This window comes from Suncus etruscus, chromosome 4, assembly GCF_024139225.1.
Source record: "Suncus etruscus isolate mSunEtr1 chromosome 4, mSunEtr1.pri.cur, whole genome shotgun sequence".
In the NCBI taxonomy this organism is placed as follows: domain Eukaryota; kingdom Metazoa; phylum Chordata; class Mammalia; order Eulipotyphla; family Soricidae; genus Suncus; species Suncus etruscus.
The window spans coordinates 125,459,940-125,475,334 of record NC_064851.1 but is presented as its reverse complement, the minus strand read 5'-3'; the positions used below and the strand labels follow the sequence as shown (position 1 = coordinate 125,475,334).

At 52.7% G+C, this 15,395-nt stretch overlaps 1 protein-coding gene across 1 annotated transcript; it reads left to right on the top strand.

The window, feature by feature from the left end:
- The first annotated feature begins 856 nt into the window (after window positions 1-856).
- Window positions 857-14,165, top strand: DUSP4 (dual specificity phosphatase 4). The gene is given in 5 exon segments (XM_049772372.1): window positions 857-1,596; window positions 12,169-12,236; window positions 12,238-12,315; window positions 12,884-13,103; window positions 13,746-14,165. Coding segments are annotated over 5 exon segments (1,170 nt in total). The 5' UTR covers window positions 857-1,178; the 3' UTR covers window positions 14,132-14,165.
- Window positions 14,166-15,395: the final 1,230 nt, after the last annotated feature.

Sequence of the window (15,395 nt, the reverse complement as noted above, 5' to 3'; positions counted from 1 at the left end):
ACCTCGGGAACCTATAAAGCCGATGTTATAGTGTAAGATGGAAATGGATCACACAAAAAGACAGGCTAACGGACTCTGAGTCCGCTTTTAAAACAAACACGAAATTCACCCAAGGACTGGCCGGGCCAAACGCACTAACTCCGGCCCAACGGGTCCCGGCCCTGCCCACGGGCCGCGGGGTTAATGAAGGCTTTCTCCTCTGTCGCGGTCCCTAGGAGGAGAAGGGCGGCTGTCCGGGGAGGGGAAAGCGGTGGGTCAAAGAAAGAAGCCTTAAAGGCCAGCCAGGTCTGCGTTAGGCGGACCTCTCGGCACGTTCAATTCTTGATGTTCAATGAACACGCGTGGCGACAGTCACAGCCACTCGTGTCCGGGACTGGGCCGCGCGCGCGGAGGCTCCGCTCCATTCACAAAGTCCGGACGCGGCAGCTCGCCCGCCGGTCGGAGGCCGCCTCCCTCTCGCTGGAGGTCCCCGGTTTTATGAATGGGCCTGGCGCCGAGCACCGAGCGCCCTGTTTACTCCGCTCTTTGTGACGTCGCGTCCCCGTGACCCGGCGCGAGCTGCCGACACTCCATTCACGCGCCGGGAGAGGCGGTTCGGGGGGCCGGGATGGGGCGGGGAGCGAGGCCTGGGATTGGGGAGAGGAGGCGGAGCCTGCCGAGGTAGTAATGACTCTGCCCTCCTCCCGGGGGACAGCGGAGGAACATTAATAAATCTATAAACCGGGGAAGGAAACTCCGGCTGGGGCGGAGATCCGAGTCGAGTCGCAGCTCCGGCTGGCGGCTGGCGGCGGGGGGAAACGGCGGGAGCCAGCTGGAGCCGGCTGGAGCCACCCAAAGGCAAACTCCTATAGCCGGCCACACCATCGAAGGGACTCGGCGCCCCTAAAGCGCACTCGGGGCCGCCGCTCCCTCCGCTCCCGCGCAGCGAGCGGGGGGTCCCCGTGGCTGGCGCCCGAGGCCGCTCCGGCTGCTATGTAAGCCAGCGCCAGCCTGCGGGAGGCAGGGAGACTCGGGAGAAGAGGTTCGCGCGTGGGAGCCCCCCAAAACCTCCAGGGGCCAAGTTTGCGGTACTTCTCGCTCGCGCGCCCTCCCCGAACCCCTTGGTTCGCGTGGCTGGCCCGGGCCGTGCTCCGTCTGTCTGCTCGCGTGCCCACCGGCGGCCGCGCTTCCCGGCGATCATGGTGACGGTGGACGAGCTGCGCGAGATGGACTGCAGCGTGCTCAAAAGGCTCATGAACCGGGACGAGAGCGGCAGCGGGAACCACGGCGCCCTGGGGCTGCTGAGCGGCGGCAAGTGCCTGCTGTTGGACTGCAGACCGTTCCTGGCGCACAGCGCGGGCTACATCCGAGGCTCCGTGAACGTGCGCTGCAACACCATCGTGCGGCGGCGGGCCAAGGGCTCCGTGAGCCTGGAGCAGATCCTGCCGGCCGAAGAGGAGGTGCGGGCTCGCCTGCGCTCCGGCCTCTACTCGGCCGTCATCGTGTACGACGAGCGCAGCCCGCGCGCTGACAGCCTCCGCGAGGACAGCACCGTGTCGCTGGTCGTGCAGGCGCTGCGCCGCAACGCCGAGCGCACCGACATCTGCCTGCTCAAAGGTAATTAAGCGAGGGCGCCCGGGCGCAGGGAGATGTAGCTGGACTTAGCCTTCGAGTTAGAGGGACGGGGTGAAAGGCCCGAACACGCTCCCTCCGCCCCCGAGCTCCCTTTGTGCGAGTGGGCTGGGCACGGGTTGGCAGGAGCTTTGCGCACTTGGCTTGTGGGTGCAAGTGGCCAGCTCCTCCGAGGTGTCCCGAGGTGGCGAAGACACGGTGCGTTTTCCCCTTCCGTCACCTGCCATTCTGCACCCTCCTTCCCAAAGATGCTTCTGCGTTGGTTGACGTTCTCTATGGGCCTTGGGACCGAAGCGTCTCTTCTGCGTGGCTCATCTTTCGAGTCTGGGGAAGTGCAGATAGGCTTGTTGGTTTGGCGTACTCTGTGTGTCCCTCGCGAGTCTCGCCCGGCTCACTTTCTGCGGAGGTTGGGGAGTGGGGAGATTCCCCGAGGCACAGCTGGGTGGGATCGGCCCCGCTGATGACAACGAAAACCAGCCCGGCATAAATGCAGAGAGGAAGATGGGTTGCGGGACGTTAGATGCAACGATCTGTGGCTCGTCTCCCCGCTGTCCCCCAACGCTGGAGCCCCGCCCGGAAGGCGTTCGCGTCCTCTTGCCTCGGCTAGACCAGGACTCTGCGTGCGGGAGGCTAGAGCGTTGGGTATTTGGGGGAGCGCCCGGCGGGGTAGATGCCTTGTGAGTTCTGGCAGCAGAAAAGCCTGACCTTTTGTTCCAACTGGGTTCTCCACTAGCTCGCGGTGGCGCGTGCTCGGTTTAAGCGATCCTTGGAAAAGAAGCTCCTCTTCTTCGAGACCTGGAGGTTTTGTCAGATCTAGGGTATTTAAATTCTGGGAGGTTCGGGGGAGGTGGGAGGGGAGTGCTAGCCTACCGTGCTCCAGCCGCACCTGTCTCCCTCCCTGGGCCCTGGCAGCCCTCTGTTGTGGGGGATCTCCTAGGGTTGCACCCCTTCTTCCCGCCGCTGCATTCCTGGCATTCTTTGGCGGAGGTCGGCTCTCCGCCTCTCACCCCAGAGCCATTTTAGACTCAGGCCTTCAAAGAGCCGCTCCTTGCACTGCAGACATCCCACCCCCGACCCCTTTCCTCCTTCCGTTTGCACGCCCGACCTTCTGGACCCAAAGGAAGGGAGATGGGATCGGTGGGTGCTGCAGAATGGGGGAAGGGTCGGAAACCTCTTCTTCCACCGCCAGGCTGAAAAGCTGGGGCAGGCTAGCAAACTTGGCTCCACTGCGGCCAAGCCGGGTTTACCCCTGCTGAACAGCGGGGGGCTTTGTTCTGGGCAGTTGCTTCCTGGCCATTTGACCTGTCAGCTGCTGGGGAAATGCTGCTGCTGACCTTCAGTTGAACTACAAAGGCGATCTTGCTGGTTGTTCCTTCTCTCGGGGAAGCTGCCTTTTGCACCCACAGTTCAACTCGCTCCCGTTCCTGATCTCTCCAAAGCCCTTAAGAGGAAATATCAGGAAGGGACCTGCCTCTCGGAGGAAGCAGATAGACCTGATGAGGCGAGCTTGGGTGCATTGGGAACCGGCCCGGAGAGCAGAGCCATGCAGGCGCACTAGAGCGCATTCCCGTGTGTGGAGGGAGAATTGGGGGGAAATAGATTGAGCTCGCCAGCCTTTCCCTTGCTTGGTGCAGGCGCTGGTGAGCAAGAGGAGACAAAGTCAACCAGAAAGTCTGCCCTGGTGACAGGAGCTGACCAGGGTGTTCTTTGTGCAGCGCTGTCCCCTTGGGCTCAGAACTCAAGCGCTTGCCTTCTTCAGGGGGGTCCTATGGACAGGAACCTTGCTCGAGGGAAAGCCTATACACGTGGAGTCTGGGTTGGTTTTGTTGTGTTTGTTGTGTTTTTCTTCCTGGAAGAAATCCGGAGGGACCGCCCTCGAGTGGCAGCACCGGGACTTGGAGCTTCCGGGCGCTCAGGCTTTAAGCCCTTGGTTTCTCCCGAAGGGGAGGCAGAGTTTTATAATTTCCTGATCAGGCCTGAGGCGCCTCGATAGTACCCCCTTTTGCCCCCCAGATCCGCCCAGACCTAATCCCACCAGGAGAACCCGGAGGCTAATCACTTTCTAGAGCCGCATAGCGAGGCCCCAACTAGGGGTGATGGTGGTCGGGTAGGGGGGCTTCCGGGCTAAATGACAGTCCTGCACCCCACCCATAGGATGTCGGCCTGCCCAAGGGAAAGAATTGCTTTTAGGGCTGTTTGCTCCAGGCCCTCTTCTAGAAGCCCTCTCTGCTTGGTCCTGGTGCAGGAGTTAGGAGGAGGCCGGGAGGAGATGTACCTAGGCACCAAGTGGGCCCTTCTGGGCAGGAAAACCAAAGTCTTCCAAGACTGGGAATCATTTTAGGGATCAGGCCCAGACAATAGCCTGGGGGAGACTCCACTGCAGCTTTGCCAGCCCCCGCGGAGCAGCCCCACCTAAAATTCACCGAAGCGGGTTGCACTGTGTAGAAGTCTTCCCAGGGTTCCTTCCAGAGCTAGCTCAACTGAGCATATCTGAAGCTAATCGGGTCCCTGTTGAGTGAAGCCCAGCTAATGTTCTCTCCCAAGCACGGGGCTCCTTTACCCCTTTACTCGGGTCCCTTCTTCCCTGAGCCTTTTCTGAGGAAGTCAGTCCTGAAGGCAGGGCTGAGTGTGTCCCCACCAATGTGCAGAGGTGCAAACCCCCCCCACCCCCAAGCCGGTGGAATGGAGGGACTATGGGCTTGAGAGAAGGGACCATGGGGATAGGGACCCCAAGAGAAATATAGACTGCCTGGAAAAAAATGCCCCTTAGCTGATCTTCAGACGTTGCCTGATAGACCAGGCCGTGGGTCTGTGGAACTATTATTTCATTTTGCTGTTCCTGAGCCTTTCAGTGGGTCTTACTCATCCTCTAGAGCACAAGTGGACAGACCTAGGAGCTGGTGGGAGACCTGGACCCAGTGTTTGCTCTCTGCAGGCACAGGAAGACAGCAGGGCATTTTGTGACGTTAATCTCCTTCCTAATCACAGCGGGCCACTTCTCCCAATTAAGTTTGAAAGTCTGAGTTTTCTACTTCTTCTATCCCTTGGAGGGTCATAAAACCTCGGAAATTCATAGCTTAGAATAAACATTACAAAAAGAAAAAGAAAAGAGTGAATGGCCTTTAGCTAGCCTATTAAGTGAGTTTTGCTAAATTCAGTAACCAAAATCACTAGAGACCAGAGCTATATAGCACAGCAGGGAGGGTTTTTACCTTGCATATGGCCTATCCCGGTGCAGTCCTCCGCATTCCATGATTCCCTGAGCACCACGAGGAGAAATTTCCCAGCACAGAGCCAGGAGTAACACCCACTGGGTGTGGCCCCCAAACAAAAACAAAAATAACTAACTATATTAGTTGAATCATTTTGCTAGTGATACATTCCCGTTGGGCTTAAAGTAAACCTCGCTTTATCCTCCACTTTTTAAGCCCACTTAATTTAAATCCTGTAAGATAAATTCAGGGAGATTAAAATTTTTAATTTTTAAAATTTTATTATAGTCAACATTTTTTTTTGAAATATCTTTCTCCATCATAAATCTTTGGAGAGGGCTTTAGGCTAACTTTCTCACTTACAAAACATAAGAAGGGCATTTAAAAAGTTTTTTATTTCTTTTGTTTTTAGGGGCCATACCAGCAGTGCTCAAGGCTTACACCTGACTGCACAAAGTTCATTCCTGGCAGGCTCAAGGAACCGTACGAAGTGCTGGGGATGAAACCTGGGTTGACTGCTTGCAAGGCAAGCGCCCTACCCACTGTATCCTAGCTCTGGCCCCAGAAAGACCATTTTAAAATTTTTGATACATAGCTTTCTTAGCTTTCCCTCAATTCCACCTCCCTAAGTCTTTTTTTGTTATTGTTTTTACATTCCTGCACTCAGGGATCATTCCTGGCAGGTCTTGGAGGAATATATGGGGTGCAGGGAATCACAGGCAAGACAAGTGTCCTCCCTACCCACTGTGCTCTTTGTCCCACTCCATGTAAAATATCCAGCTGTTATACAGATGACTTCAGGCATAAAAACATTCTGTCTTCTCTTTTTGTACAATTTTGACCTCAGCTCAAGAGCCTTCCCCAGTTCATATTTAAATTCTAATTTAAAGGCTATCTTGGAGCTGTCTACAGAAATTGGGAAGAGTAACTTGAATGTTTTTTGTCTCTGACCACAGACTCAAAGGTATGGCTGGAGAAATAATACTAGGAGATTTGGATCCCAGGTACTGCCGGGAGTGACCCCTGAGCACAGCTAAGAGTAAAAATGAGTACTGAGTACCACCCATTGTGGCTGCAGAAAGTAAAAGAATACAGTCCCTAGGCAATGATGAATGGGAGTATTGCTTAACTAGCAGTCTAGATCATTTTAGACTATCATGTTTTTATCCTCATTTGTCCCTCCTAGTTTTCTGGGGGTTAGTGGTTCCAAACAGTATTACTCTGATGCATATTGAGGTTGCCTGCCTCTACCACACCAAGGAATATGGCTAGTTTTTCTTTGTGGAAGAGGACAGATATGCATGGACCCATGACTGGTGATCTGGAGAAGGCACATTTTAAAACATGGTAGGCCTTCAGGGTAATTTAATTAAATTGGATATTTCCAACCAGCAAATAGCTCAGGGAAATCGGAGAGATAGCATAGTGGTAGGTCATTTGCCTTGCACGTGGCCGACCTGAGGTGGACCTGCGTTCAATTCCTGGCATCCCATTTGGTCCCTCGATAATGCCAAGTAGTGATTTCTGAGCGCAGAGCCAGGAGTTACCCTGAGCTTCTCTGAGTGTGTCCGAAAAACCAAAAGAAAAATAAAAGTAGCTCAGGATAGGGCTGGATAGTGCAGTGGATAGGGTGCTTACCTGGTCCCATTGCCCCAGCATCCCGTATGATCCCCTGAACATCTCCGGGAGTGATTCCTGGGTGCAGAGCCAGAAGTTACCCTGAGAGTCACCAGTATGGTCCAAAAACCCAAGTCCAAAACCAAACAAAAATAGCTCAGAATGTGGCTTAAAGTGTCATTTGAGAGTGACAATCTGGTTACCCATCTCAGCTCATATGGGATTGTCCATGCTGGATATTTGGAGGAAAGGTGGGCTGCACAGAGAATAGAGGAAGGGAAGGTGGACTTTAAAAGAGCCAAGAAATCCTTGGAGTAAATCAGGTGCTCTGAAACCGGAGACATAATAATTCCCTTGCTCCAATACAGTTTTGTTTTTTGTTTTTTGTTTTTTTTTTTTTTTGTGGTTTTTGGGTCACACCCGGCAATGCTCAGGGGTTATTCCTGGCTCCAGGCTCAGAAATTGCTCCTGGCAGGCACGGGGGACCATATGGGGCGCCGGGATTTGAACCGATGACCTCCTGCATGAAAGGCAAACGCCTTACCTCCATGCTATCTCTCCGGTCCCACAGTTTTTTTTTCTAACAGAGAGAAAGCTTGATTGGAAGTTTACCTCCAAAGAAAGCCCACTCTGGCACCAGAGGTGATGGCACCAAAGAACTGGGTGGTCCTACAAACTTAGCCAGTCCCAACTTGGCCTAGGGATGGTAGCTTACTGGCCCAGGACCCACAGGTCTGAATCTTAAGTTCCCAAGTCCATTTAGGTCTGTTTTAAATACTGCTACCCATTTACAGGGGATATTTATTAGATCAGCACTCAGAAGAAGGAAAATGCACTGAACTAAGTCAAGTGACCTTCAAATGCCCTTCAAGTGACCTTTCTTCCCAGGCTTTCTGTCTGGACAGTCCTTGCTTTGTGTTGATGGGATGTTTTTGATCAAGACCTTGAACCCTTATAGGAAAGGTGGCTACCCAACAGGTCACCCTCTTTTTGCCCCCATCACCAGCTCTTTGGTGACATGTCCTCACAACTAGCTGCCTGTGTATAGCATATTCACATATGAATGGGGCACTCTGCACAACTCTGTGACTGCCTCTGTGTGTGTGAGAGACAGAAATAAAGACAGACACAGGATGAATTTAGTTTCAAAAGGGGGAAGAATGCACTTACGGTGATAGATACAGAGGTTTGTTTGTTTTTGTGGGGAGGTTGGGTCCACATCCTATGGAGCTCAGGTTTACTCCTTGCTCTGTGCCCAGGGATTACTCCTTGTCGTGCTCAGGGACCTTATGTAGCTCTGGGGATCAAACTAGTCAACTACGTCCAATGCAAGTAAGCGCCTTAGCTTTGCTTTCTTACCTGAGAATGAATTTCTCTTCTGTCCTCCAATCTCAAGTTCAGCAGTGAAGGGAGGAGTCTTGGGACGTGGCACAGAGGTTGAGTTCCTGCTCTGCATAAGGCCTGAGTGTGATGATCCCTGACACCATCCTATATGCTGAGTGCGGTTCTTGGCACTGCAGTTGTGATTCCCCAGCATCACAATAAGTCAAACTCACCATCAGTTGACCCCAAACAACTGCAGCAAAGAGAGAAAATACAATTTAAGACCAAGCAAATTTAGGACCTAGCAATAAAGTTCAGTGGCCTGGAAGGTATGAGGCAGGAGGCTTGGGTTTAATCCCCAGCATCACCAACAAGAGGCCATCTGCTTGCCACTTGGTGTGCTTCCTGACCACAGACGATGTGCAACAACTGAACACCTCCAGACATGACCCACAAAAACCTAAATGAATAATAAAGATGACAAAGAAGAGCACTTAAAAAATTAAGAAAATGGAAGTCGTAAAATATAAATTATATTCTAAATGTAAAAGGTCATGGCAGAAACAGGTCAAAATTAGTCAGAATATTTGTTACAGAATTATTCTGAATTAGAAGAAAAACAGGATAACGTTCATTTGTGTGTCTGTTAGGTTGGAGGCCTCAATCATTAGTTTATAAAGTGTGTAGTTAAATAGGTCTCGGATATTGGGTTCCTGGATATTGGGGTTTAGGGAGGATAGATCTGAAACCCTGACCTTCCCAGATTAAAGGAGCTCTGGCTTGCTCCAGCTCCCACAGCTGGCGCCCACATTTGGCTCCTGCTTCTCCTGCACCTCATCTGCAGGAGGTTTTGGAGAGAACCATCTGCTGTGGCCCAGGCTCAGAGAAGTAAAACCTTCTCTGGGGTTTTGCATAAAACTCGGTGACCTAAATCCAATATTTCTGGAAAAAATAATCTTGCTTTTCTTAGACTCAAATTAAGGGAGAGCTCCTGGGTGTGTTTACCTGCAGCAGTTTGTGGCAGGGGAAGCGTGAAGTATGGAAGAATGTGTAAAACAGCAATCTTCCTCCTTTTCCCCTCACCCGCAGTCATTTCATGACCTGGCATAGGGAGGCAGATACAATTTAAAATCAAACCCCTTTCAATGCAGTGCACAACAGTAGTTTTCCTGCAACTGCATTTTATTAAGTTAAACAGAAAATTAAAAAAAAAAAAAAAAGAATGGGCTAGATAGATAGCACGGGAGTTAAATGCCTTGTGCATGGCTATCTCTGGTTTGATTCCTGGCATCCCAGATAGTCTCCCCATCACCTTCAGGAGTAAGCCTTGAGAACTACTGGGTGGGGCCTAAAACTCTGTCTTCCTCTAAAAGATAAAAACAAGTTAACTCCTTAATAATCCACAGTGAGAAACCACCAAAGTAACCAGTGCTTTGGCCAGGAGCTCCAGAGTGTTTTCTACGTGAACTGGCAGGCATTCTGCTTCCTTGGTACTCTGACATCCTGGTACTCTGGTATTCTTGTACTCTAGTGCTATGTGATGTGTTTCTAGACTCCATACAAGGTCCAGTTGAGGAAGAGGGCCTGCCCCGTCACCTAGTTTTGAGGACCCTGGGCTCAGCCCTGCATCTTAGTTTCCTCTTCAGTCTAATTGGGTGAGTCACCCCTACCAGGACTGCTCGTTGAACGTGTCTGAGCAGAGCCCAGCTCTGGGGGTGTGCTTGCTCTCTGTAGTGACCGTCTTTTGGGCTCATTGCATCTGGTTCTCTCTGGTGGCTAGGGTAGGACCTGGTGGCAGTTGGCTTGAGTGGTTTCCTTTGGTTTCGCTGCCCGCTGAGTCACCTGGACTTTGTCTTTGAATGTTTTAGGCAGTGAAGGCTGATACCTTCACTTTACTAAGCTATCTCACCATCCAGTTTCTTTCAGCTCGTTCTTTAAGGACCCTGGAAGGAACTGACTTCTCATTTGTGGCTTTTGAGTTAATGCTTCCCCATCCTGTTTGAGCAGCTTGGGGGAGGGTATCTAGGCACCCCATTCTGCCCCAAACTCCCAGACCTGGGGAATCTCAGGGTCCCCTTGGTACTCCACCTCTACTCCAGGTCAGCCTCCTCCAGTCTGACCCCAGATGGAAGAAAATGAGCCTGGAGGGAGGTGGGTGGCCCAGTCAGGGAAGGAAGTCAGGTTGCAGGAAGTGTGACCCCTTCCTCTGATTCCCTGATCTTGGGATTCCAAACAGGAACAAAGCAAGAAAAGGCTGTCAAAATGTGGGGAGTGCCAGACTCCAAGAGCTGGAGTTCTTAGTATGTTACCCACCCCACACTTGAACCTCCCCAAAGAAATTTATTATTGGCTCTCCCAGGCCATGGATATTACTTCCTATTTAAAGAAGAAGAGGAGGAGGCTCGAGAAGGGAGCCCCAAGCTGCGCAGGGTTGGGATCCAGCTCAGACCTATTGGTCTGGCTGCAAAGACCAAGCTCTTTCTGGAACATTGGTGGTTCAGGTGAGCCGTCCTGTACCCTGCAGCAGGAAGAACATTATCTGAACTACTTTTTAGCAAGCCCACCCCAGTGTGGTACTCCTCTGTGACTGTTTCCTGCCCACTGCCTTCACTTGAAGCTGTGCTTGTCTCCCTGGTGAGGTATTAAGTCCCTTTGAGGGCACACACAGACTTTCCATTTCCTTGGGGACAATGTTTGAATAGCTTCAGTTAGTATTGGTGCCAGGATTGATTTATTGTGGCTGCTGAGACTGGGCCATTCATTCTCCTCTTGCTACTTCAAAGCAAGGAGCACTGACCAGGGTTCCCCAGTGAGGAGCCAGAGCTGAAGACATTTGCAGAATCTTCTCGTGCCTCCCATTGACACAGCCTTTCAGGACAATAGTATTGGTCCAGGGGATAGAGTAGGGATGATGATGGTAGGGCGAATGGGCGGCCCTGGCTACGAGTGGCCAGGAGTGCAGCGGAAGCAGGCATGTACCCCCCTCTTGCAGGGTTTCCATTCCTCAGGCTGGTCAGAGTGACTCAGCAGGACTGATAGCCATGACCGGATTGAGGTCCTTTCCTATCCCTCGGGTCAGACAGGAAGAAAATGCACAGCCTGTGTCTGCAAGCCCTCTGATGTGGCAAAGAATCTCTTTTCTTCCGCTCTGGAGCAAGCATTTCTGGGGCTGGGATTTGGGGGATGGTGCTTGATCAGTGTCACATGTCTGCGTATGGGAAGAGACTGTGTGTGGTTGTTGGCATTGTGCATCATCTCAGGCTTAGTATAAAGGCAAGGTTGTACAAGTGACCCGTGTGTGTGTGTGTGTGTGTGTGTGTGTCCTAGAGACCGTGGCATAGCCTGTGTGGACCTGAACAGAATAACTTTGGAGCCAGATTAGGTTCTGTAGAAATTTCTAGATAAAAGTGCAAGCACAATCAGATAGGGACAGTACTTTTTTTTTTTTTTTTTTTTTTTTTTTTTGGTTTTTGGGCCACCCCGGCATTGCTCAGGGATCTGTTCAGAAATAGCTCCTGGCAGGCACGGGGGACCATATGGGACACCAGGATTCGAACCAACCACCTTTGGTCCTGGATTGGCTGCTTGCAAGGCAAACACCGCTGTGCTATCTCTCCGGGCCCTGGAGAGATACTTTTGTAGCCTCAAAGCAAAGTGCCAGAGATCGTAAGAAAATCCCAGGCTAAGAGGCCATGAGGATGTGTCTCCCTCTACCCCCATCATGGCTCTCCCACCTTCTGCCGTAAGTTGACCCCTTTATCTTCTTTTACTTAAAAGGTTCTTTGCTCCGGAAGAGGATCCCACAGAAGACCATTCCAGGGCTTAGCAACGCTCGGGTCAGGAAATCCTTAGTGCCCTAGACCTGTCTGTAGCCCAAGGGATTTATTAAGTTTGAAGCCCGTTTCCTCTTGTTCTGGCCCTGTATGGACAGCACACCTGTTCAGACCTCATGATTGGCATCTGTTTTGCAGCTTCCTAGGCTGAGAGCAGGGCAGTTGCGTTGTTTCTTTGCTCTAGCCTTGATTGGACTCTTTGACAGGTCCGGTGTGTAGGGAGGCTCTACATCTCAGTGCTCTGCAGTTTCTGTGCTCCTGAAATCCCTCCCGGCCACTCCTTTCAAACATTGCCTTCTCACCAAAGAGCTTTCCGGCTACCCCGTCCAGCCCCAATCCACCCTGCGCATCGTCCTTTGAGTCTTTGCAGCCTTCAGTATTGTCGCCTGGCTCCAGTTGACTCTGCAGCCCCTACCCAAACCCTGAAGCCCTCCTCACTGGGCCCACAGCACCACCTAGTGGCAGTGTCAGTGACTGTCCAGCCGGCCGCCCGTTTCCCAATTGCTCTCCTTCACTGTCTGCAGCATAGCAAGTAACTCATTAACTAGAATGTCCTCTCTTGTCATTTACAGGTGGCTATGAGAGATTTTCCTCGGAATATCCAGAATTTTGTTCCAAAACTAAGGCCCTGGCGGCCATCCCCCCCCGCGGCGCCCCCCAGCACCGCGGAGCCTCTGGATCTGGGCTGTGGCTCTTGCGGAACCCCTCTGCATGACCAGGTAAGACCACATTCCAGCTGCTGCTTTGGAAAGGCCCTCCCTGACTGAATGACTGCATTGCTGTTGGGAATGGTGGGTTGGGGAGGGGAAGCCAGGGACCCCAGAACCCAGTGGGAGATTTCATGCCTTCCCTCTCTCTCTCATTACCCTGCCCCCTGCAGAGCACACACAAGGATCCAAAACACGGGGTTCTTTGCACACATCTCCGGGGTCCCTGCTGACATTGCTGCTCTATTGGAAGCTAAGAGAAGTCTCTTCTTAGGCAGGGAGGTCCACAGTCACACTGTCGCTCATGTCCAGGCCTCTTTTCACTTGATTTGCTTTTTTTTTTATTGAGGCCAGTACTCACAGCTTCATCCTGGTTCCGAGCTCAGTGTCACTCTTGCCAATGTTTAAGGGACCATATGGGGTGCTGGAACAGAATATAGGTCAGCGTGCACAGGGATCAATGCCTGTTGGTGCTCATATGGGGTGTGTGAATCAAAAATGGGTGCATATGTACCCATGGTCCTGTCTCTCCAGCCTTTGCTCATGTTATTGGGTCCCTTTTTCCCCCTTTCCATTTCAGGGGGGTCCTGTGGAGATCCTCCCCTTCCTCTACCTTGGCAGCGCCTACCACGCAGCCCGCAGGGACATGCTGGACACCCTGGGCATCACGGCCTTGTTGAACGTCTCCTCTGACTGCCCCAACCACTTCGAAGGGCACTACCAATACAAGTGCATCCCAGTGGAAGACAACCACAAGGCGGACATCAGCTCCTGGTTCATGGAGGCCATTGAGTACATCGGTAGGCTGGCTTGGGGACACGGAGGGGTGCAGGGAGTAACCCCCATGAAATGAGGGGACGGGCTTGGGGCCACTTTAGGCAGAGTGCTCCCCATTCACTTCTGGCCCCAGAGGAAGGTTGTCCATTTGATCAGGTCTGCCCTGATCACTTTAGAGCAGAAAGGCTTGTGCTTATGGGATAAAAGGGCCTTTCGTGAAAGTACGCACTTGCCTTGTGCGTACTTGGTGACCCATCTGTGACCCTTGTTTGAATTCCCAGGACTTGAGATAATCTCATGAGCACAGAGCCAGGAGTAGCTCTACGTTTAGCAGCGATTGCCCCAACACCTCTCAAAAAAGGGGAAGGAGATCAGAGAAAGGGAGGTTGTGGATGATCTTTTGCAAAAGGGTCACCTGCGATGGTACCTTAGTCCGCTCAGTTTGCTGTAGGCTTGAGCATTGAATTTTCCCAAGCCTGGTGCTTGGGTTTGCAAACCTGGACTAGGGAGGGGGCGGATTTCCAATGCCTCCCCCCTAGCGTGGGGCTCTTCCTGTCCCCAGGGCCCAGAGTGGCTGAGCCACGGGGTCTGCTTCCCATTCCCGCCCTGCAGCCTCCCCTAGTCCCTGCCTTGCGGGGCACTCACGGGGGTGCTCTGTGTCCCAGATGCCGTGAAGGACTGTCGCGGGCGGGTGCTGGTGCACTGCCAGGCGGGCATCTCGCGCTCGGCCACCATCTGCCTGGCGTACCTGATGATGAAGAAGCGCGTGCGTCTGGAGGAGGCCTTCGAGTTCGTCAAGCAACGGCGCAGCATTATCTCGCCCAACTTCAGCTTCATGGGGCAGCTGCTGCAGTTCGAGTCGCAGGTGCTGGCCACGTCGTGCGCCGCGGAGGCCGCCAGCCCCTCGGGGCCCCTGCGCGAGCGTGGCAAGGCGACGCCCACTCCCACCTCGCAGTTCGTCTTCAGCTTCCCGGTGTCCGTGGGGGTGCACGCGGCGCCCAGCAGCCTGCCCTACCTGCACAGCCCCATCACCACCTCCCCCAGCTGTTAGAGAGCCGCTCCCCACGTCCCCCCCACTGCAAACCAGAGTGGGCCTGCGTGAGGCCGGGGAGTGGGGGACGGGATTAGGCCACCTGCCCATGCCCATGCCTCACATCCTTGCACCCCGCCAAGGCTCCGGAGCCCTGAGTGCTCCCAGCAGCCAGCGTGGCTGTAAGGACTTGGACCACCTACTCAAAGCCAACTCAACAGAACACTCCCAACTTAGAGCAATAACGGCCGTGGCGGGCAGGGAGCGCCTGGATGAATGGTGTGACCGTTTTCCTTTTTCACGTAGGACTTTCTTACCTCATGTTTTTTAAGCAGCCAGGCTTGAAGTTAGGAACCCCACAGATCCTGGCCCAGACGCCCACCCAATGTTTCTCATGGGATGAAGGCCGGAGGGAGGAGGACCCAGAGAAGCAGCCAGTTTGCCCGAAGTGCCTGGTTCTGTGCTTTCCATGTAGCTAGAAGAATTTTCCTTTAGTTCTGCAGCCACCTTCTAGGACAGAGGTTTTGCTTTTCAAATCAGCCACCGCCTCTTTAGTTGTGCTGGATAATAAGTAAAGGTATTTTGTTCAGAATCCCCTTGGAGGATATCAATCTAAGTAGGCTAGGGATGGTGGATGTAGGGTGTATTTATGTGATGACCTGTGGCTTATGTCCTTGAGGGTGTGGAAGCAGTTGGGGAGAGGGGAGGGCAGCTGTGGGTATGTGTTTACACATTTGCTCTGTGGCCACTGAGCACATGGGAAGGGGGTATAGGATGAGGAAGATGGGAAACTTAATTTGTTTGGAAGCGGTCTGGGCTTGTAAACCACACAGCCTTTGTATCCTTTGCTCTCCACGATCTGCTCTCCATTTATCTCGGGAGCATTTTTCTTCTACTTGAGGGTTTCTACATCCTCTGGGATGCAGGCCATCACATGTAAGGTGTTCCTGGAAAATTGGGTACAGATTTTCCTATAGCAACTTACTTGGGGGGAGATCAGCTGGGTTGCAAGAGGCTGGGAGAGAAACCTTTGATAAAGATGGTAGCAGCACCATCTTCTCTCATCTTTCCTCTCCAGGCCCTGGAGTTCATGCAAGCAGGGAGGGATCTACTTGATATAGACAATGCCCATGAATCTTGCATTTTTCCTTTTTATGGCTTAGGTTGACATGTTGAGAGGCCCCCTTCAATAGAAAAGGGAGTGGACATCATATTTGGAGCTCAGTGATGTCTATGGAATGAGGAGTCGGGGCAGACTTTTCTGGGCACCAGTTGCTGCACTTCT